We start from the raw sequence: 23,842 nt of genomic DNA, 5'->3' as shown, positions 1-23,842 counted from the left end.
TATCAGCATCCCGAAATTCTTTTTACTCACATTACAACTTTTTGCATTGGCCTGACTTTAAAGCTCAAGAGGTACCACTTAGGTTTAATGCAATTTTTATAGTATGGCTCAAAAACGTAGATTTGTGCATGGTAACTCACATATCTCTCTCTCTATCTCTCTCTCTCTCTCTCTCTCTCTCTCTCTCTCTCTCTATATATATATATATATATATATATATACACACCAGACTGCAGTGTGTCTGAGTCATCAGAGTAACAAAAAGGCCCAAAAACTCTTGTTCATTTGCATTTGAAAAAAAAGAGGAATAAGGTTGATTAAACTTTGGATATGCAAATAAAGAAAAAAGTTTTCTACTTTCTACATTCTCTGAAATCATCCAGAGTTGGTCCAGAAAGGTAGAACACACATTTCCACACAAAGTTAAGAATTTAATTATTTGTTTATTTATTAATTTATTTACGTATTTCTATCTCCAGAATCACCCACCCGAAAAATATAAATTCCGGTGTATTCCAAAAAAAAAAAGAGAGAAAGGAAAAAAGGAACAATGGCATCTTCATCAACTGCATCAAAGGAATTAATCAACAAAATCAAAGAGGCAATAATTATTATCATTATTACAATAATAATTCAATGATCAGAATATCCACATTCATAACAAATCCATATACAACTGCAATACACTCTTCAACACCACTCTTCCATTAATATACAGAAAATCCCCAAATGTCTGTCCTGTCAAAACAACAATAGAGGAGCTTTCAGGGAGGGTGGGAGCTATGGCTTGTCAAAGGGTAATGGAGATGAGCGATCAGCGGAGGTAACGGATCTAAGGTTAGTAAGAGTATAAGGGGGAGGAGGCACACTTATTTAGTAAGGACCTATACAAAAATGAGCAATGGTGAGTAATGACAGTAGACTTTCATGGAAGGGTTTGCCAGTCTAGCCGCACAAAAAGGTTAGACGGTTCCATGAGAAGCAGAATTTGGGGAACAAAATTTCAAGAAATATATAAGGGTTGTCTGAATAAATATATAGCTCTGAATGACAACCGCTGCAAACATATAAGTGAACGCCAGATACGCAAGAACTCAAAACAGGTTGAGAATTTTTAAAGAAATGCAAATGGAGGTTTCTGGGGGGCAAAAAAGGTCTAAGTCTATATATGTACAAACATTGCTTGGTCACCCAAATCTACTTAGAAAAGCTTTTTTAGTTGGTCAGAAAATGAGTGCAAGCTTAATATTACGTGAGTTACTTCTTGTATGAGAGCTTCAAGAATGCAGCTAGAAGTGACAGACCTTGCTGATATTCTAAGTCTGCACAGAAAGTGCCTCTGATAGCTGTCAGTACATGTAAAAACCTTTCCATGCCTCAATATTGGTAACTTGAGAAGACCTATTCATAGAAAGAGAGAGAAACATTAGAGGAAAAAATAGCTGTACACTCTGCATATACAAACAAACTGTATATACACATAGACATACCATATATACACATGTATCCAGTATATACACAAAGATTGAGCCAGTACACACACTTATATACAAACACATTCACTCGTTTCAGCAGGACCTCTAACATGTCTCTCTCTCGTTTCAGTCAAAAGTGGAAATGGCAGGGATTTCAACTCAGATTGGTGTCAGTGGAGTCCATCCAAAGAAAGAAAACGGGGAGTTTTACAGCAATTTGACTGCAGAAATGTGGCCACACTGAAACCAAGAGTTCATCCTCTGCTTGGTTAAAACTCTACAGACAGGTAGTCGAAGTGGAGTACAAAACGATAGCTGTAAGAATGTCCTTATCCAATCACTTTCACATCGTCCATATATGGAGAGCTCCATGGCGACATCTGTCCACTTTATTTCGCTTTTGAACAATAATAACCAAGAGCAAGGAGGGATCAGGTGTCAGCAACGTGCAAACTGTCGTAAGGGGAGTAGGTGAAACACGAGTTCATCCCTTTCGCCGCAGTCTTTTGGGGCAACTCTTCTTTCCAAAAGATTGTCTCAGTAAGAAACTCGGTTCATATAAAATGGGTTATTTATGAACTTCCATTAGATAGAGGCATCTATCTATATCAATAAATAAATATCTCCTCCGGAAGATTTTAAACGAAGAGTTTTTCTTTAATTGTAAGAATAAGCAGTTTCATCATAGAAATATAAATAATAACATTCTGTCCGGCTTTTCAAAGTCTTCACTGAAGCAAGAGTATTGTTTAGAAGCGGTTTTACGTTATGAATTAGGCTGTGCATATTTAGGTTCCTTTAAAATCAAACGCTGAACGAGATTCAAACGGAAGAGCTAAAAACTACGAGGAGAGAAAAAGATCAAGTGTGTCTAGAACGAAGTAAGACTGAAGTGGTTAAATAATGCTTTTTAAAATCCTAGATGCATAAAGAGTGAATAGATGAAGAGGAATCAAGGGGTAATTTGAAAAGACTACAAGAGAGATAGATAGAGAGGCAAATAAATGCTATGAAAGCAAATCAGCTTGGACTGAAAATTTTAAGAGAAGTCAAGCACCTTTGAAATACATCTTACCCACCCCTCTCTCTCACTTTGAGCATCGCGCCTTCCTTGGCTTTTGTGTTCCTCCGTTCTGCTGATTGATCAGACTGCATAGCTGTTCTTTGCATGCTCGGCAGGCTGACAACAACAATATCTGTCCAGCCTACCTTTTGTTTGTAAGTCAAATGTAGATCCAACCATGAGGCATCAAACATATTAAAAAAAAATAATCCTGTTATCAAATCAGAGAGAGAGGGCCCAGTAAAGTGAAAACAAAAAAGCCAAAAAAACCCAGCATTTCCTTACATGGTCCGCTGGGGCTCTGCACCATCCTTTGAGCAAAGAGAATGGGACCAGTGCCCCAAGTTCTCCCTTTGTCAGCCAATCGCGTCACGAGAGAGGGCTCTGGACATTTGGCCATGCCACCCTGCAGACTGCCGATGGTGCATCAGCCAATTAGGTTCCACATTGTCCTCGATGAAGCTTTGAGAGTGGCTGGGGGAGAAAAAAGGGAGACAGAGAGAGAGAAGAAACGGGGGAGGGTGCTTGATCAGGTGCTATTAAAGCATAGCTATTGACCGAGTATCTGCATGGTGGCAGTCTTTCCAAAGCTGGACTCGTCTCTTTTTATTTTCTATAGTTTTTGTGTTCAGCTCTGAGGCAACTGCTTGTTTACCTGAGTCACTGAGGTATTTTCACAGCAATGTTAATTTCTCAATCACGGATCATATCACGTCTCAGAAAAGACACTGATGTTCATAACCTAGCCCGCTTTGAATCCAACATTCACCACACAAGTAAATTCACAAGAAAGAAGTAGCCCTAAATAGACAATCTTTCCCTGCATAAGACTGCTAGCATTATAAACATTTGGTGGTTCAACATTCACTATCATTAGAAGTCTAATCTAAGCTTAACCACTGCAGGCCATTTTGACCTTTGACACGGCAAAAACAAAAAATGTTGTGGTCTGTCTAAAGTGAAAAATGGCTGATGTGAAACACTTCTTGAACTTTAAAACAAGCCAAGTTGTTGCAGAGCGACACCGGTGTGTGAGGCTACAAAGACAAAAACAAATTCACATCGAGACAAACCTACAGCAGACAGTTCATACACAAAATGAAGGAATATGGATACATGTTGCAAACATTTCAAAGACGTGTTTTCAGCATTGGACACATGAGAAATCAAATCATGAGTTCATTTGCAAAGTACATCAAACAATTCTCTAAAATTTTATTTATTTTTGCTTTGTTTTCAACAACAGGTCTCTTTTCATTTAAAAAAAGAAACCTCAAGTTAAGCAAACTACACACAGTAATATATACTATAATATAATATATAATAATTTGTAGAATCAGGGATATAATTTGTTTTATTGTGTTAAGCAAGGCTTTATAAGGTGCATTTGGTTGATGACTAGCTAGTCTACTGGCCAAAGGATACTCAATACATCTATCCCAGGCACTTAACGGCAGGCTTAGCAAACCTAGAAATGGTCTTTTCACAGATATTTGTAAGGAAGCAAAATCCTCTCTGTGTGTAACTGGCAAATTTGAAAGTAAAAATGGGGTAAAATGTAGTGTATGCCCAAACCAACTACGAACCTGTTTTTACTATTTATTTGTTTTGGTGAAAATTGCAAGATAAATTATTAAAGGCTGTGTCTGAAACAAGGAAAATAATCATCTTCTAGAAAAACACAAAGAATCAACATAATTTAAGTGAAAGAAAAACAAACAAACACTGAATACACTTCATTCATCCCTGTCTTTCAAAGTATTAAAATTACTAGTGCTAGTTGTAAACTACAGATAGCCTTTGGAGGCAAAAGTGCAATAGTTGATCCATCAATTCTGAGCCTGGGAGCTGCTTTTATTAAATGTGATTAAAATCAGAGATTGGAGGAGTGCAAAAAAAACAAAAACAGATATGGAAACCCCAACACCCCCATTTAAGCATAACACAACATGATGCACAAAGAACAAAGACGGACGCACACGGAACATATTGGGAGGAAAAAAAAGTCCTGTCAAAGACAAACTGCAGAAGAGAGAGAGAGAAAAGACAGTGAGTGAATCATGAAAGAGGCAGTGCTATGGCAGACACAGACAGCTGACTTGGAAAATGGCACCATTTGTTTCTGTTTAGCACCAGTTTATCACAAATCGGTTCTGAGATTGAGAAGAGAAAAACTGCACGAGCTCAGTCCAAAAACAAGACGTCCCTTAGATTGAAAAGAAGAAAGAAGTTCCCAGAAATGTCTCTCATCACTCAAACCGCTATGATGCTTGATCTTGTGTCTTTGAATCTCTGTTTTCGGCCCATATATTGTTTCCCTTACTTGCAAAGCCAACTTGATCGCCGTCTGTTAACTGTATTGTAAAACCCTGTTGGAAAAACACTCAAAGGCACTATGAAAGCCAGACCACATTGCCACATTCCTACTAAAACAAACTGTAGCCTGGCGTGTTCAGGATATATTAATGCATCTACATCCATGGGAGTCAAGGGTTACTGTAAGCTAGCTTCTAGCTTCTAGCACTTCTCTGCTAATGGCTACTATGAAGTCTTTGGGGTGCAAGACATTCTATAGTTCTTGATCCTTACATGTTTGTTTCTAGTGGAATCAAAGACAGGCAATGAGTGCATGGAGCACATATTCACATATCTTGGTATGCATGTTAATGCTTTGTTTGACAGATTCAAAGTACGTAAGGTATCATTGTCTTGTCCTGCAAGACTGATACTATCTGAAGCTCCATGTGAGCATCAAGAGAACAAATGTCCATTGAAGAGCCCTTTGTGTTGTGTGTTAATGTGTTAAGCACTGTACAGTAGCTGTATGATTACTACTCGTCTCCTGCTCGCTTTTCTTCTCTCTCTTGCCTGGGCAATAAGAACATAAAAGGTGATTTCTTTTCAAAGAACTGTCTTGCTAAATGGGGAAAGGGCAGGGGTGGTGTTTTCCTTTGGGTCATCTCTCTCTGATTTGGCTCAGTGGTGTGTTTGACCTACTCCCCCTTCTTCTGCTATGCCTGTAGTTGCTGCTGCTGTAGTTCCAGTTGTCTGTGAGGTTGTCATTGGGGAAGATGTTTGGCTGCCACGGAGCTCTCCATTCTGACTAGGATGTTGATGAGGAGCGGGTAGAGAGGGAGGATCTATGGTTTGAGGGAGGACTCCATTGTGGGGCGAGCTGACAGAGGAAATGCCCGAGGAAGAGACTCTGAGGCCTTGATCGTTGGTTACTGCTCCACCTCCTCCACCTCCCCCTCCACCTTCAGTTTTCACACCGGGGTCTGCAGAACCCAGGGAGGAAAGCTGGTCCTCCTAGCGAGATAGAGAGAGAAGGGAGGGGAAAGAGGAGTGGGAGCAGGGAGAAATGGTCGTAGGAGAGAGGCCATTCAATGAAAGATGGGAGGGATGTGAGGAGTTGCAATAGGAGATGTCCAATCAAGGCAGACATGTAAAGGGAAAAAATACACGTTGAAGAGGTGTGAAAGTGTGGGAGGAATAGCAGTGAGATAAGGATGGAAAGAGGATAAAAGAGAAAAATCACCAGAGAAGGACATGATTTGAAGGGAAAAACATCAACAGCGAAAAACAGAAATAACCAGATGGAATGCATACATGTAAAAGCAATGGTCAAAGCAAAGCGAAGGTGCATTTGGAAAATAACAGACGCGTGACAAGGGATTGGAAGAACCACACATAAAGAAGGAGAGACACAGAGAGAGGAGAGAAAGAGCCCAATGAGTTACGAGGTTGATGCGTGACGCACACCAATAGAAATGGTAGCACAAGAAAAGGGACACAGGTAAAGAGGAGATGAAGGGGAATTAAAAATCTTGAGGTCAAAGGATCCTGATCCTCTTGGCATGAGTAGGTGTTTGTCAGGTGTCAGGCAAAGTCAAGAAGTCAAGTGAGTCATCTTCTGACAGTGAGTACAAATAATGCTCAATAACCACTAATTTTCAAAGTAAAAGCGCGTGCTTGAGCAGCTGAAAATATTTTAAATTACAGACTGAAAAAGAGCGCTAGTCTTATGGCTTGAAAGTAAGCTTAACAGCACTCGCTGTAGCATAACATGTTACGCAAAACATGCAAAACTGTCAAGACACATAGAGGTCAGCAGCAACTTTAAAAAGCAAGTCTTAAACAGTCTGACATGAAATCCAAACCTCTGTCAAATTCACCAACCAAAACATCCAACCCAAAGCCACTGATCACCGCAGCGGGCTGCTGCACGGATGTTCCTCCTGGGTTGGAGCTTTTGATTAGACATTCAAACAAAGTTTGGTTTTACTTTTGTTTTTTACTTACATTAGAGCGAAATAACAGCAATGCAATACTAGAGTTTTATTAGTTTATATCAAGGTCTGTTTGCAAGCCTTCACTTCCAGTCTTGTTCACTGATGTCTAAGAGCAGTGGGAAGAGAAAACAATTGGGTTATTATGCCAATAGACAACTATGATGACTCTATTCATACTGCTGCTTAATGTAACAATGCACGACTTCAAGATGATTTGAATACAGAAGCATTTTGAAAGCTGGAATTCACAGTTTTAACATCAGACCTGGGTAGAAACCTCTTGAAATAATTGCACTTGATTTATGGTGCCTGACACATTTGCTGTGTGGTGTCTAGACATAATTACAAAGATTCAGTGACAGTGTAGGACGAGTGCAGCAAGCATCTAAAAGAGCTTGAAGATCTGTGCAGTAATTTAACTTTATATCAAACAGGAAAATGTTCACATATTATACATGTGACAGTAAAAACCACTTTAATGCTCACACACAAGAAGTATGAAACACTGTAATGTGAATGGGATGAAGTGCTGTAGAGGGGAAGACAGGAAGGAGGAGAGATAGTCTGGTCTGCATCCAGTAGAGAAAATGAATCAAAAGCATCAAAAGCAAATAATCTTCGCTTAAACTGTGTCTGATGGGTGTGTCCGCTGTGAGGTGTCTCCATTTCAGTTAAAAAGAGTAAAAAGAAGAAATAATAATAAAAAAAATTACCCCAGAATTAGATGTGAATTGGCGGGCCTTTTCTCTTCTCAATCAGAACCAAAATGAATGCAAACACTTTCAGTTGCTAACTGGTGCTATGAACAGCTAAAATCTACTATGGTTACAGACAGTTACAGGATGCCAGTAACATGACTCCACTATAGCACTTGCTTTATTAGTCTCCAACACAACCAACAGTGTTGTTTAATATCCATGTGTAGTCCAGTACACATGTCTATTAAACTGGGAAATCAGGCAGCTGAACAAAGACATGGCAAAATGTTTACTGACATCCTTTTTAACTTACCAAACTTGCTTCACTTTGTGGGCTGTAGTGTTTGATTACGTGGTGCATTCAATTACAGCTTGGTGTGAGTGTGTGTTTTTGTATGCTAATGAAAATTGCAGTATTGGAGACAGAAACACAAAACACTTAGTGGAAATGTTAAGTGTACTGTAAATGATGCAGAAAATAAATTATCACACACACACACACACAAATTCTTACCCATCTCCTCCAATCTCCAATCACTCCAATTTGGAATGTGAATGTCTACAGCAAACTGTGAAATCTTTCTCACCTTCACATTTCAGACTAAATACCTGCTGTACGTGCTGGTTTTATCACTCTATATATGGGTAAAAAAACGTAAAAAGAGACCTGCAAGTCTTGGAAAGCCTAGCTTGATGGGTATTGAGCTTCTGCTTTGATAGAAAGTACAAAAAGAAAACAGCAAAAAGCAAGAACACGGTATGCATGTCGCACATAAAAAGACGCACAGTAACAGCTGACCTACGCCACCATTCGGACAAACAATACGCCCAGGTGCCAAACACATACAGAAACACATACATATCAGGAAAAACACAGATTCACTGAAAGACACAGAACACAACACAAAACATGTGCACAATAATCAGTGTTCTTCAGGGAAGGACTGGGTCAGATACGGAGATTTCACATAAATCGTGTCGTTTGTCATAGGGGGTTGCAGGAGGGATGGAAATCTGAATGGAAAATGTGAATTTAAAGTGGTGCTAAAATATGGCACGTTTGAAGAAAAAAAAGCAATAAAAGAGAATAACACTAATATTTCATTTACTTTCAGACTGATTTATAAGCAAGAATGGTAAAGCCTTGAGAAGCTGTGTTTTCAGTCTGCTTTTGTAAGCTGCAAACAGTTGCAAATATTCAGTTTCTTGCTCACAAATCTAAAGTCTGGAATTATTGCAGCTACTTCTACAATTTCTTTGCATTCAAAGTTGTTGTAAAGATACTTTTAGATATCTGTTAGTCAACTTCTATTGACTAAAAACATCATCAAAAGAACGTTAAAAAGATATGAAACGTATGCTGTTTGTAAGTAGCATATAATTATGGAAATACTTCCTTAAAACTGACTTTAGTTTAATTAAAGCCAAAGAAAAATTACCGTTATATGTAATGAGAAGTGGAATTTTGCAAATGCCAACATATTAAAAGCAGCAGAGTGTAAGAATCAATGATTTCCATTGATTGCTGAATTTCTCTGCATTTCAGCAGCTGATTCAATGCAAAGTAGAAAGTTCTCCGTATATGACTTGAAATTAATTTGTGCATAATAATGTTGGCATATATGTCTGTGGACTGCTGGTTGTGACTGAATCTTATGTGTGAACAAGCGATGACATTTTCATCTGCAGAGAGCAACAACAGTCACACACAGAGAATTTGAAATGACATTAAAAAAGCTACGGCAGTATTTCTTTATATTTTTGTCAGGGGATGTCGAATGCTTATTTGTCAACATAAAGAGAAAAGGCAGTCTCAGTTCTGTCTCATCTAATTCATGTAAACATCCAGGAGGTCTATCACAGAATATTTCCAAGTTAGCAGTGGATAAAAGGAGACACGTTATGGTGTTGGAAGGGTGACAATAAAAAGCACAGTGGGTTACCTCCTCATTCAGCCTGACAAAACAAAGAAAATGTCATTTTTATGTGTGTGTGTTGTGGAAGAGAAGCTCACTTCACACAGTGCCAATCATGGCGCTGTGTAAAAATGACACATTTTTGTCATCTGTCAGAGTAAAGAGAATTTAAAGCTGCAGCTGTGCATGTAAAAACACATACAAATAAAATACATCTTTCAGCATAAATCGGCAGCAGGAGAGGTTTGCCTTCAGGGCTCCCTGCCAGAAAGCCTTCTGACAGAAATATTTCCTTTCTTTTATGTTATTCTCAGCTTGCAGGTTGGTTAGGTTTGAGCAGCAAAACTACTTGGTGAGGTTGATTTACATTATATTCCAAGGCAAGATTATGGCTTGGATTAAAATGTAAACCATGTCTCAGAAGAAAGTTCTAAAGGTAATGAAATGAAAGCAATGAAAACATCCTGTTCTGCTAGCTTTTGAATGTCTGCCTTTGTTTGCTAACTAATGAAATGTTAGCAGTGTTGTAGCTAATAAATAGACCTTTACAATTCTACTATAGGTGCCTCAAGTGTAAGTAAAGTTGTTAATAGCAGGAAAATGCAGCAAAATAAAGTAGTTTTTCATAAAAAAAGCTAATGAAGGAATATAGTGAGCACAGGTTTCTCTTTAGAAAACATTGTGAAAACCTGCTCCTCAAATCATAAAAGGATAAAATGCTAACAATGTATGATGGTATGGTAAAAAAATTTTTTAAACTGCAGTACCTTGCTGTCAGTTTGTTCTAGCTGGTCACTGCAACAAAAATCCCCCACAGCATTTTCACATAGTTTCACAGAAATGAGTTATAGTTAGAATTTCTGCTCTTCTTTGTTCTCATTCGACTGTGCCTCTGTTTATGTATTCTTGATATTGATATTGCTACAAAAGTCTTGAGCCACCCCTCGTTAGTGGGTGGCTAACGACTCATGGACTGGCCTCCCCAGAGACTGAACCTCAAAATTATCGAAGCAGTTTGGGGTCATCTTAACAGAGAACAGAAGAAAAGGCAGCCAACATCCAAAGAAGGCCTGTGAATGTCCTTCAAGAAGCTTGCAGAACTACTCCTGCAGACTGCTTAAAGAAATGACAAGAACATCACCTCAAAGCTGTGCTAGAGCTTTAGGCTGTGCTAAAAAATAAAGGTGGTCATTTTGACTCTGAAGCTTTTTAGAATTGCACAGTTATTTTTGCCTTACTTATTGAATTTCCATGTATCTTTGCATGTATCAATACATCACTGCATGCGTGGGTCCTTTATCGTGTCACACACTGCATCCTTTTCCTATTTTCATAACAAAATTTAAAGAAATGCAAGGTGGCTCATGACTTTTACCCTGTACCAAAAAGATATAAGTAAATACCCCTGAAGCCTTTATTTGCCCCAAAGAAAACATTTGCTAACAAATGCTTATACCGCTGTGATTACATATACTTACAAAAATCACAAAAGCAGTATAAATATGTTGATATTATCTTGCAGAACAAAATGTGAGTATTAAAAACTTTAATTTTTGCTGTTTTTTTTAGTTGGCCTAAAAAGCCCAGCCTTTATCCCTGCAGCAGAGAACGTGAGGCTGCAGACTTCACATTGTCACTGGAGATTTCATAAGCATGTGTTATCTTTTAGGTTAAAGTATTAATCATATAAGACCATCACTTAATGAAATCTTTCTTATATTGGTAGGTGGACGCAGTGCAGCCTTGCAAAAAGAGCCAATCGGATGTACAAATTGGAGCAGTAGCCAATTCAAAATGAATAGTTATTAAATTTATGAATACAATTTCATGTTCACACTGAATCCTTCACAACTGGACTCGTTTTAAAATCAAATTGATTTTCTGTTTCACCAACAGTAATTTGAAGCTTTTGAACAGAGACAATAAAATCTAAGCTTTTAGCTGGAACTGGTTTTCTGCCAAAAAACATCTTGGGTGTTTTAATTAAATTTTAAAAACCTGCTGAATAGAGTCATGATCATTCCCGACTTTAAGGGTCTTCAGCTGTGTGTTACTGCTTAGAACATCACCTTCAAGTGTAACTGGACTAAGATGTTAAGTTAGCTGAACATTAGCGAGCCACTCTGCCTGATGACTGGAACAGCTAATTCACACAGTGGTGGTCGTGAAATGCCTCAGTTTGTCTTATCAATAAAAGATATCCTCTTGTTTTTTAAAGCATGCCATCTGCTCAGGATGGTGTGTTCCTATCAATTTTTTATTGAGCCACATTTAAAATTCTGCCTCTCTAGGACATATTATCATGGGGCATAATGTTGACAGGTCAGCCTGGTACTGTGTGCAGTTACTGATATTGCAGTACATGATTTATGGGCAGGAGAGTGCAGATAAGATTTAGATGAACACGACTAGTTGTTTTGCTCACTTTTAAAAATTTGACATTATTTTATTGTCACCCTAACACACAGGTGTGTCCCTACGAAACATCAGTCATCTCTGTCCAGACATTCTGTGACAGTCGTCCTTTTTATGAGAAGATAAATGGGAGAGCAAAGTGGGCCTGTCAGTGTGTGGGCCTGCAGTGAGTTCACAGGATGCTGTATAAGGACAGGGACGCACATAGAGAACAGTAGAAGTGGAAAAGAGGCAGCAGTTATGGATGGAGAGTGAGAGTTTGCCGGCTTGTTTATTACCTGGATACTCGGGGTGGGACAGGCGCAAGACGGGGCTGCACTAGGATGGACTGACGCCTCCCCTAAGAGAAATCACCGTATCTCATCAACATAGGAGGAGAGGAGAGGAAACGAGAGGAGAGGAGATGAGAGGAAAAAGGAAAGCAGAGGAGGACTAAAAGCAGGAGGCAGGAAGAGAAAACTGATTGCGAAAATAAATAAAATGAGGGACGACTTGTGCGCAAGTGGGGAGGGTCCAGAAGGGCGGTGAGGGTAGAGGAAATCAACAGCCACCCAAACAATACATACAAGGTGCACAACACAACATGAACAGAGAACAAGAACATAAATATACATATAAAATGCTTCCTAAGGCATATTTACATATATAATGGCAACCAGAGACACACAGCAGTGTCAGACACGCAACAGCCTGAAAGCATTAGAGCAGCATGCCATGCAGTGTATCATTAACAGAAATCATGCTTGTAGGATAAGAAAGAAAAAGGCGTTAAATCGTGCTCTCCAAATGCCATCTGCATCTGAAAGCAGCCGAATGTTTCATGTTTCCTGGTTCAGAAAGGTAAGAAGACAGCATAAAGAACATGCTTATATCAAACATGCAGTTATCAACGTTATGAAATATATACACACTTTGAAAACCCAGAAAAACCCAGTTACACCAACACCATATGCAAAAAAACACAGAAACAACCAAGAATATACTTTTTTTAAAACAAATTTACTCTAACACACACACACACACACACACACGCACGCATGCACGCACGCACACACACACACACACGCACGCGCGCGCACACACACACACACACACACACACACACACACACACACACACACACACACCTCGCTGAAACTCAAAGTTGCAAGAAATGAGCACAGGGAAAGGAAATAAATCTTAAATGAAGGAGACCCTGATGTGATTAATGTAACTACAACCTCAGGAAGTATTTTCTCTTTGAATGCTGATAACTGATCAAAAGAAAGGTTTAGAAAAACCTGAAAAATCTACAAATGATCAGTCCAACACTGTCAAAGACAAACTGTGAATGTTTCAAGTTACAAGACAATGTTATTACCTCTGTAAATTAAAAAAAAAGTTATACTATTGCACTGACATTTACAGGCTTCTGCTGCATCTTCATCCCTGTAAAGCCTACAAACATCTGCATTGTCCGAGCTCCTCATGCCTGGGTGTGGCTTTTCCGGGTGGAGTTATAGGTGGAATACTTTCAGGTTCTAAAAATGTGTTTTCCCTTCACATGTGTTGCAGTGTTTTAGTTCCCTGTTTGCTGTTCCCTAACTGCTTTACTTTACCTTACAGCTGAATCATCTTCTCTTTATTGTTTCAGGGCAGCTCTGTGTCCCTATGCATGCTTATGGAGGAGATTTAGCCACAAATAAAAACATTATAACTGACTCAATGTTCAATTTCATTATGAATTAATTTGATTTTTGTTAAAACTGACAAAAGAGTTGCGAGCTTCCTAGCAGCAACCACTGCACAGGCACAAAAAAGGACCTAAAATTTAAAGTCACTGCTTACATTAGGCAAAAAAAAGCATTTAAAATGTGTGTTTAAATGTAAGATTAAAAAGAGAGAGAGAGGACACTCTCGATTGTTTAAATCAAATCTTCTTGGAGTGTTTTTTTTTCTTTTCTTTTTGTAGGCATTAGGACACTCTTGTGGAAAGGATTATGGCATTCTGCACCTGTGATATTATGTGAGGTCTAATTAAGTGTGGAGTGTTGTTTTGGAAGATGGTAGCAGTGGCCTGAGGAAACAACAGCACCATGGCTCATCCCCCTTCTCACTCCCTATTAATTTACTCTCCCACCCCACACTCTCAGCTGCTGCGTGTGCACCACACATTAAAAGTGAAAGTTATCACATTGGACTGAACTGTCTGCTCATCTTAAATGCTGAGGTGACAAGCACGAGTGCCTAAAGCTGAAATAGAAAGCTAAATACTAACTTCTGACAAAACAGCCCAACAAAATGCTCACTCACAGTAATGGCTGTTTTAGCTTCGAGCGGTGCACATTAAAGGAACATTGCAGCAGTATCTTCCTTGTCACATCACATTTTCAGTTTCAGCCATGTACAGCACATTAACATAAACTGGGGGATTATCATCTTTGAAATTACAAAGGTACAATAGAAACCTGAAAATTACATAATTTATCAGATTAAACTTTCCTCATCTTTTATTTACATAACACACGCTAACACGGTGAAGAAAGAAATCATCACCCCAGCCTAGCTTTATTATTATAATCATCACTGATATGCTGACATTAGCTTGTACCTGAAAGCATTAATGCTGTCCGAATGGTTTAACTTTACAGATACACTAAATTGACAAAATTACTGGGTCAGCTATATCTACAGCAGTTGCTTGGCCGTAAAAACTCATCTCATGAAGCTCCTGGCTCACATTTTTCATGCTGATGTTAATGTCAGAGAAGGTCTGGAGCTCTGCAGTTAGTGCAGGTAACTTTTACACACTGTGGACCTCAGCACTTATCAATCCCACTCTGTAACTTTACATGGTCCGATACTTTTTACCTGAGTTGCTGTTGTTCCTAAACACTTCAGCTTTGTAATAATACCACTTACAGTTGATTTTGGAATATTTAGAAGGGAAGAAAATTCATGAACTGACGCTCAGACTCAGTGAGCTATTTAGAACGAGCCATTGTTTTACAAGTATTTTCAAAGGCACACTGCATTTGATTTTATACACCCATTAAAATGCGTCTGTAAACGCCTGAATTTAAAGATTAAAAGGCCTGACCCAATATTTTTGTCAGTGAACCATGGTGAGAGTCATTATCCACAAATACATCATTTTTGGAACAGTGGAGAGCCTTGCTGTAGTGTCTGGCCTTCTAAAATTACTCCAAGAGTGTGATGACTCATTCAGGAGGACCCAGAACAACATGTGAAGAACTGCAGGCCTCACTTGCCTCAGTTGAGGCAATGATTCAACAATAAGCAAGAAACTGGACAAAAATGGGAGAATTCCAAGGAGAAAACCACTGCTGACCAAAAAGAAGACTTTTGGGGAAATATTCTGTAGACTGACGAGACAAAAGTTTAACGTTTTGGAAGTTGTGACTCACATTGGTAAGTTTAGGGCCTGAAACTCAAGCACACTTGGGTTATGCAACAGGAAAATCATCCCAAAAGGTTTGGAGTTTGCCTAGTCAAAGTCAGAACTTAAATCAGATTGAGATACTTTGTTATGTCCGTGCACAGGCCATTCATGCTGGAAACCCCCCATTGTGGCTCAATTAAAACAATTCTGCAAAGAACAGTGGACCAAACTTCCTCCAAGTGATGTGAAAGACTCATTGTCAGTTATCACATTGAAGTTCTTGCTGCCAAGGATGGGACAACAAGTTATTAGGTTTAGACTCAGCCACCACCTCTGCTCTCACTGTCACTCAGCACCAGATCTCAGCCCATAGGTGTACACCTAGGTGTACACATACACCCTGTGTACACCTATGACTGTACACCAAACCGACCCAACCAATGTCATCGTCAAGTATGCTGATGACACTGTGGTTGGGCTCATCTCTGATACAGATGAGACAGCGTACAGGGCAGAGTTAGAGAACTTGTCCCATTGGTGCTCAGAAAACAACCTGAAGCTGAATGTCCTTAAAACCAAAGGACTCATAATGGACAGGAGGCACAGACAGGTCGACTCGCCCCGATTATAAATGGAGAACGGCTGGAATTATTCTCCACCTTCAGGTTTCTGGGCACCCACGTCTCTGCTGATCTCACTTGGACCCTCTCCTCCTGTCTGGGTGTTTGGTATACAGGGGCCATGACTGAGAGCAGGCAGGCTGTGCAGAGGGTTATTAACACCGCTGCCCTCTACTACCCCTGGAGGCCATCGCCAGATCCTCCTGCCTCAGGTAAACCAGGGCCTCACAGGTGACTCCTTGCACCCCACCCACCACCTGTTTGACCTGCTGCTCACTGGTCAGTACCACACGTCCAGACCACGAAACAGCCTCTTCCCCTGTCAACAAACACTAACCCCCCCACACCCCACGGTGAGCCATGGTCTGAGTAACCCCCATCACTCAGGCCACTCACATATGTACTTATACTCAGACCAAGTCCTCTGCACTACTTCCAAGCACTTTGTATATATTCCTGTAGTTTGGAAAGATTTCACCTGTTTGTTATTTATTCCGGTTGTCTTACTATTTATATATTATTCCTGCACAGTTGCCATGGAGCAGCCATAATTTCGTTGTACAATGACAATAAAGGGCTATTCTATTCTATTGCATTCTAATATATGATTCTCTGAAATATGTAAGTGTGACAAAAAAAAAGAAATTAAGAAGGGCATAGATACTTTTTTGCAGCGCTGTAAATGTTTAAATATAAGGATAAATTAGAATTTTTAAATTTGAATGAGCTGAATACATGAATACGTTTGCATATTTTTTCTTTCTTTCCTTTTTTTCTCTTTTGCAGCTTGATTGTAATTCTGTAGTTGTAAGAAAACTTTTCTTGTGATTACAGAAATATAATTTGGTACTTTTAGCAAAATACATCTTTTCTGCTGACAGAGAACATGACTTATCATGATTCGTTGTGCTCCTAAAAGTCCTGGGTTTTTCATTCTTTGTTTTTCTTCTTAATATTTTAAAAAATCTGCAGTAAATCAAATTCTAAATAGTGTTATCCATCTGGCACCAAACTTGGTTTATATGAAACATAACTTCTCCAACACCAGTCCAAACTCACAGGTTTATAAATCCATATAGACATTGAAATACTGTGCTGTATACAGTACATTCTCAGAACATATAACGGTCACATCAGCTGTAATCATGACCACCAGAGTGACACTTGGAGCGTCTGTCAGCTCTTCTCTTTTGGCATATTATTAATTTATTATTATTTTCAACTCTCTGCACCTTGAAAGGTCAACTAGAAACCTACAATGAGGCATTTTTTAAAATAATTTTTCATGCAGTTAAATGAGTGACAATTCAAAAGTATGACCTAATGAATGAAGGAACATGTCAAGTTGGGTTACTGATTGAAAGGAAATTACTTGGAAATTGGTAAGTAAAGAGTTATTCCTTCATTCAATGGTCAGAATAGAATTTAATGCATTTAAATTTATATGTACAGCACCTGAAATTGTAATGCCTTATATAGTTCTTATCATGTTGGATTAGCAACAAAACTCTCGTGTTAAATTACTAAAATTTGAGAATTCATGAAATTTTCTACCTCACAATCCTCCAATTATTTTTAATATATTCTCGTGTATTTCATGTCTTTTTGGAAACTAATAAATTATGTTTTTTTTATTTTTATTTTGACAATTTCAGTGCTCCACAAATGAGTATGCTGCAAATGGGACACAACATTTGCAATTCTTCATATTTTTCATGGTATAATTTCCAGGTTACGTGAGTCACACCAGAGTTCATGGGTGAAGCCATGGCTACGTTAGACTTAGTTATAGCAAACATAGTGACACAGCAACCATACAAATCAGTGTCAGACGTGACAATGACTGCTACAGCAGCTGAAGCCAGAACTTTGAGATTTTTATCTGTGAAATTTGCTTTATAAATACATTTTAGTTACTTACCTACTACAATGAAAAAATATCTTTACTTTTTCACACTCCATTGCATTTAACATATAAAGTATTTTGCATGGTAACAAAACAACTTTTTGATTTCCTGGGCCCTTTATGGGGCTGAATTAGCCTACTTGGTCTCAAATCTCATCTAATTTAATCCCTCTCTGTGAAAGAACTGCCGCTAACTGAATGAATATGATTGTTTACACCTAATATTGCATTTTATTTTTATTGCACTATAGAGGCTGCTGAGAAACATTTCATTTGAGCCTGTGTACTTCTGTAAATAGCATCCGAAATGAAAAGAAACACTCTTGAATCTTGAATCTTGCAAAGTAAATAAGTGTAAAAGGTAAGTTCTACGCATGTACCATGTCATACAACTTCATATAATGTATTAATATATATTACTCAGCTACACTTAATTGATAAATTTACCATGGAATCTAATTTATAAGAGAGATAAGTTGACAAATTATGATGTAATCTCCTTGAGGTGATTACATTGATCCCTGAGGCAAATTTACAGCAATATATTTACATTTAATTAAATCAGCAAAATTTGTACAGGTCACAGCATTAAAGATAACAACACAGCAAAGATCATGTTCCAATAATATTTCTACATTTGAGTTATATATATATCAACTCATATGACTCATGCTTGAAGGTGGGCTTGCTCAATTTGACAGGATGGCAGGATAAGGAAGGGGGTGGGTTTTGGGCATGAAATGAGAAGCACTGAGGAAGTAGAGCTCCCGAAGACACAGCACCACCATCACGCAGCGTACAATACAGTAAGACGTGAGCTTCAGCTGTTCAGTAATCGGTGCGAAAGGGAGCCACCAGGAGTTTTAACCCCAACATGCTCGGCAGAAAGGTTTCACAGAAGCAACTACAAAACTGGCAACATCACCACAGACCCAGATACGTTCACAAACCCAGCTAGAGTCAGACATCTTGATAGCTTGAGCTTAAGAATACAAACAACAGCATTCTTTCATCTTTCATCTTCAAAGCCCCCGCGTATGTTGGCAGACGAATGGCAGTCAAACCCAAACAGGACAGGTCAGGGACAGGGCAAGGCAGAGGCAGATCAGAGGGACCACATACACACAGCAAACAAAATCATATCAATAACAGGGGGGGGGGGTAAAGAGAGGTAGGATGGAGAAAGAAGATAGCACGGGCCACCGTACGAACTCGACGACAGAAGAAGCAGTCTCACAGACCTGATCAGCGAAAATCCTGGTTTTTGGCTCAAGGATGGCTCCTCCTCTTATCTCATCCTCCACAGCCATGAGTCTTGGAAGCAGAGAAAGAGAGAGGGGGAGAGAGAAAGTAGGGAAGGGGGGGTGACAGAAGGAGAGGGAGTATTATGAATTCAAAATGATACTTAACAAGATGTTGAGCAGATGCATCTCCAACATCTGACTCAACGACATCACAGTGATACGATGCTGATCTCCTGTATCTCAAATCTAAATCTCAAATACTGATAGGAAGCACAATCTTTTGAGCCACTGAGCAGCAGGAACGTAAGCCGTGCTTTATGAGGCACTGCCAATTTTCACTGGTGGAGCCTTGTTTTGTCCCCATGGGATTTATCAAAGTATTTCTTCCCAATTTAAGGTGTTTTCAAAGCGCAATTACAGCCAACAGTGGAAAATTACACCCGGTTATGTGACGTGAATGTTCAGTAACTGATCCCAATCATCCCCAGGGAATTTCCCATCTTGCGTAACATGGACTGACCAAGGCACGGGCGGAAAAATCCTTTGACTAATCATTTCAAAGACTCTGCTCGCAGATACGAGCGAGAGTCCGGCTGCAGTTTTCATGAGCCAGCAAACAGTGCAGGTTTCCCAGCTTTCATGATTATTCAAGTGCCAGGGATAGAGTCATTCAATGATATTTCTCACAAAGCGTTATCTTACACTTACTTGGCCAACTGGCTAGATTGTGGATATTGTCATTTGGTGTAAATGCCAAGTAGAAGTTACCGTGAATAAAGAAAGACCTCTCAACATCATAGACTTCAATGCATTGCCTTCATGATTTTCCATGTTTTACATTTTTTTTAATCGTAGCTGACAGCAGAAGAATAAACATCCTTTATTTTCTTAACATGAAACATGACTGTTGGAATGTTATCCCTTTATAATAGTCAACTATTGAGTAATCTTGCAAACGCATGTCAATTTGTCAAAGTAAAACAAGGTGGAAGATTGTCACTTGTGCATTCATTAAGCCACTAATCCAATCAAATAGTTGACAGGAACATTTAATTGGCGCCATGCAGAATAAATACACCACAAATCAAGTCGTGCTGTGTCACTCAAAGCTAGTCCCCTCCACCACATCCATATCACTTTATTAAGAACACAGAGGCACGTGTTTGACAATAAAGAACGAAAATCCACAGGTGAAGTTTCAAACATAAGCGTTTGGATGTTTTATTCCATAAATAATGTACAATGTTGAGAGTTTGTTTTTTTTTTTTTTTTACAAAAGAAGAGAAGAGGAAAAGAAAAGAGTCAATCATAAGCACACACAGAAATATTAGCACTGTCCCAAAAAACAATGGAATGTAACATGGGCATACAGCATTAAGATTCTGACATGACTCCAAAAAGGCAGACAATGATTCATGTGGGTGATATGTTACAAAAAGAAGAGGAAAAAAAGAAGCTTTATATATCCAGTTGTACTTCAAGTAGTGTGCTTTTGAGGTCAAGTCGTACATTTAGTCAAAACAATGTGTGTATGTACCAACATGAGGTCACAAAGTCTGAATATTTTGCTACAGAGGAAAAAGGCAAAAGACAAAGGTGTCAAATAGGATGTAAAGTTAATGAAAAGCAAAAGGAAAGACAGACCTGGGTCAAACAGCAGCTGCAGATATGCTCTCTATTTTTTGTAAACTTACCTGATAACATCTAATTTGTGTTGATACAGCAAGTTTAACCCAACCTCGTGACATATTTTAGCTTACTCTGCACTTTAATCGCACATTACAAATAATTTTAACATAAATTAAAGCAATGTCTTTTTGTCAGTCAAACATAAACGAAACAAGCAAACTAAAAGTGTTTTAAATATACAAAAACAACCATGCAATCAACCCAAGTCCCCAGTACAGAACAGCATGTTAATATGCATTTAAAAAACAGTATGTTTGACTTACATTTGACTGACGGATATGCCTCCCATCGAATTGATCACATTGTTTATTTATGTAAAAACTATGCAATCCAAATGGATGCAGTTAAAATGCACATTAAACCAAATTTTTCTTTGAGTGCATTTGTTTAAAATAAACAACGCAACTGTTTGACACAGGTCTATATAAAAGTGAGCAAAAACCCTTGGCTGTTGCTACAAGCCATGTCAATCACACACACATCAAGCCAAAACTCATCACCACTATGAATTCATTTGCAAGATTTAAACATAATTTTTGCTGTTGTACAATCTATACAGCCTATCAATATATTCTTGCTACAAAGAGAGGCAGGTATACTGACACCAGAATATTATCTAAGACTCTGGAGAGGGAAAATAAATAGAAAAGAATATGTTTTTTCCTTTTAATACTTAAATCATATTTTAACTGCATAAGTTAAATGACAGTCTAACTCTCTTAAACAACTATTCTGATCACCACGTCACCGGACACCACCAATGACGGACTGCAGGTCAAAAACAAAATCATACCAAGCATTTACAGCAAAAATCATACAGAGATGAGAAAGTCAGTTTTGCTTTAATTAATAAATAATATAAATTTCAATCTTTCATTTAAAATGCAGATAAGTTCACAAGCACCATACAGGTCATCAAAAAAAAGAAAAAGAAAAAACAACCCATAAACAATAGAAAAAAAACCCAACTTAGGATTTAAGAACACATTTTGCAGAACATACTGCTGTCAAAAGCTCACGTCATTGTCGTCATGTTGTCTCTGTGGTGTTTTGCATTTTACAGTATTCCAGGTCTATATTTTGTATGTTTAGATACTGCAGATGGCACCTGGTAAAAGATTTTGGCAGGAAGTCACTGTTTCGTTATCTACACAAGATGCATACAATACACCTCAGGATCCTGCATGTGCATTTGGCACAAACAGCACACGCAGATACATACTGCATCTGTTATTGCGCTTCTCCTGCTAAAAAGTTAGCTATTGCAAGGTTAAAATAGTAATCTCACTCTCAATAGAATTCATATACATCACATTTCTTATACTACTATTATTATGGCTCTTGCATTACTGAATTTACTATGCTATGGGTTATAGTTAAAATAGATTATTACTATGACAGGTGCAATTAAGACCATTAAGTCCCCTCCCCCCTTTCTGCTGCAAATTCAATGCATCTCGTCAATATAAATCTCTTCAGTTCACAGCAAAGAGCTCGGGGAAGATAAATAGTTTCATTCATATTAAAAATTAAAGTATTTTGACAAAAAAATATGAGAGCCTGTAGCCAACTAATGGAATAACTACCCTAAAGAAAAAATAAAAATACAAGTGCTACAGGTAAAGTGGATTCAGTGTTTAACCTAGCATGACCTAAAACTCAATATTCGGCTTTGGTTTAAATTAGATTGTTGAGAACAAAAGGTGTACCTGGTCTAATGACATAGGTTGGATTTGCTCTGAGCTTAAAGCAAATTCTATGCACAGAACATTAAGGCTTCTCTGAAAAAAAAAATATCTCTCAAACTTGAAACATAACGCTGAGTATTTTAGGTCTGCAGATAAAGAGTTGTTTTTTTTTCCAAGCCTACACAGGAGCCATGAAATTAAGGTCACAACTAAGGGCTCCATTAGCAGAACCTGAGCTTGCTTTTGCATCAACATAATATATATATATGTATATATATATATATGTTTATATATCTGAATGTGAAAATTGAACATAAAAGTCAATTTAAGGTGAAACATAACATAAGGCTATGGTTGCACTTGTTATTTCACTGATATTCTGAAGTCCAATCAACAGGACGCCCTCTACATTATTTGCATTGCTCGTGTGTGTGCATTAGAGCTGCAGTGCTCTGCATGACCTGGGCTGGCTCAGTGAATTGTGTGTAAAATTGACTCGGAAGCATCCAGATCTGCTACTTACTGTAATTCATCCTTGTGTGGTCAGATGATAAAGGTCCCACAAGTTACAAGTTTAAGCCTTGAAAACAGCAGCTAATAACTGCACGTTGTGCTTCATGTGTACAGCACTCTCCTTAAGCTTTAACTTCAGGGGAGCAGTAATCAAGGGTTTTGCTTTAAGTGCTCTGACAAAGTTTCTGTAGTATAGGGCATAGCTCATTTATGCCTTTATACCCGAATCTTCACCATTCACTGACTGATTCAGGTTTGTCTCTGATGTTCTCCCCTCTTCATTTCACATCATGTGTTGTTAAAAAAAAGAGAGAGGTATTAGTCCCCATGTTCACTCTGGAGAAGTAAAAAAAACCCATCAGCAGTCCTTCAGTGAACATGGTTCACCTTGATTTAAAATGGAAGAGCTATTATTAAACCATGGTCTTCCATAGTCCGGTGCCCGAAGGTCCAAAACAATTCTTTGAGTTGGTTTAAAAAGTGCAGACATGTTTCTGAAGTTTTACAACTCCCCATCCTTTTGTGCTTTTACAGTGCAATCTCGTGGGAGAATCATTGAAAATTCTGCTAACTGGAATCATCCTGCATGATCCCAAAATCCAGAACTTTGTTCATAAACAAACAGCTGATGGTGAGTGTGACAGCACAGGATAAAGGAGGACGTTTTAATGGTGGTTATATACAAGGTTAGGCCTTTTAAGATGTTTTTCCATAAAAGACGAGCAGGACTCTCTGTCTTCATTCCAAGTCTTCTTTCCTGGAGTGGATTAGAAGTGGCAATATTCTCTGTCACAGTTATCCACCCTTCAGTTGCAGACCACAGACTATTATAAGATGTAAAAATACTGCAATATTTTCATGTAGTTTTAAGTGTCTTTTCACTGAAAAATAAAAACAAAATTAAATGCAGGGCACCATTGCTAATATGTGGTCACACGTAA

The 23,842-nt window shown here is 38.5% G+C and overlaps 1 protein-coding gene across 11 annotated transcripts in view; it reads right to left on the bottom strand.

The window, feature by feature from the left end:
- Window positions 1-423: 423 nt before the first annotated feature.
- The window catches only part of syngap1b (synaptic Ras GTPase activating protein 1b), a 182,724-nt gene continuing 159,305 nt past the window's right edge, over window positions 424-23,842 (bottom strand). For 7 of the 11 annotated variants that reach the window (XM_084944323.1, XM_084944325.1, XM_084944333.1 and 4 more), the window contains 2 exons: window positions 19,009-19,081; window positions 4,870-5,847 (listed from right to left, as the gene is read on the bottom strand). In XM_084944323.1, coding sequence (XP_084800449.1) covers window positions 5,515-5,847; window positions 19,009-19,081 — 406 coding nt within the window. In that variant the 3' untranslated portion in view covers window positions 4,870-5,514. Of the gene's footprint in view, window positions 3,013-4,869; window positions 5,848-12,137; window positions 12,200-19,008; window positions 19,082-20,202; window positions 23,659-23,842 lie in introns of those variants that run through there. The other 4 variants (XM_084944324.1, XM_084944327.1, XM_084944328.1 and 1 more) reach the window with 4 other exon arrangements.

Source organism: Perissodus microlepis, chromosome 11 (assembly GCF_051167445.1).
Source record: "Perissodus microlepis isolate ML-2025 ecotype Zambia chromosome 11, ASM5116744v1, whole genome shotgun sequence".
NCBI classification, from domain to species: Eukaryota; Metazoa; Chordata; class Actinopteri; order Cichliformes; family Cichlidae; genus Perissodus; species Perissodus microlepis.
This window is presented reverse-complemented; position numbering and strand designations above follow the sequence as displayed.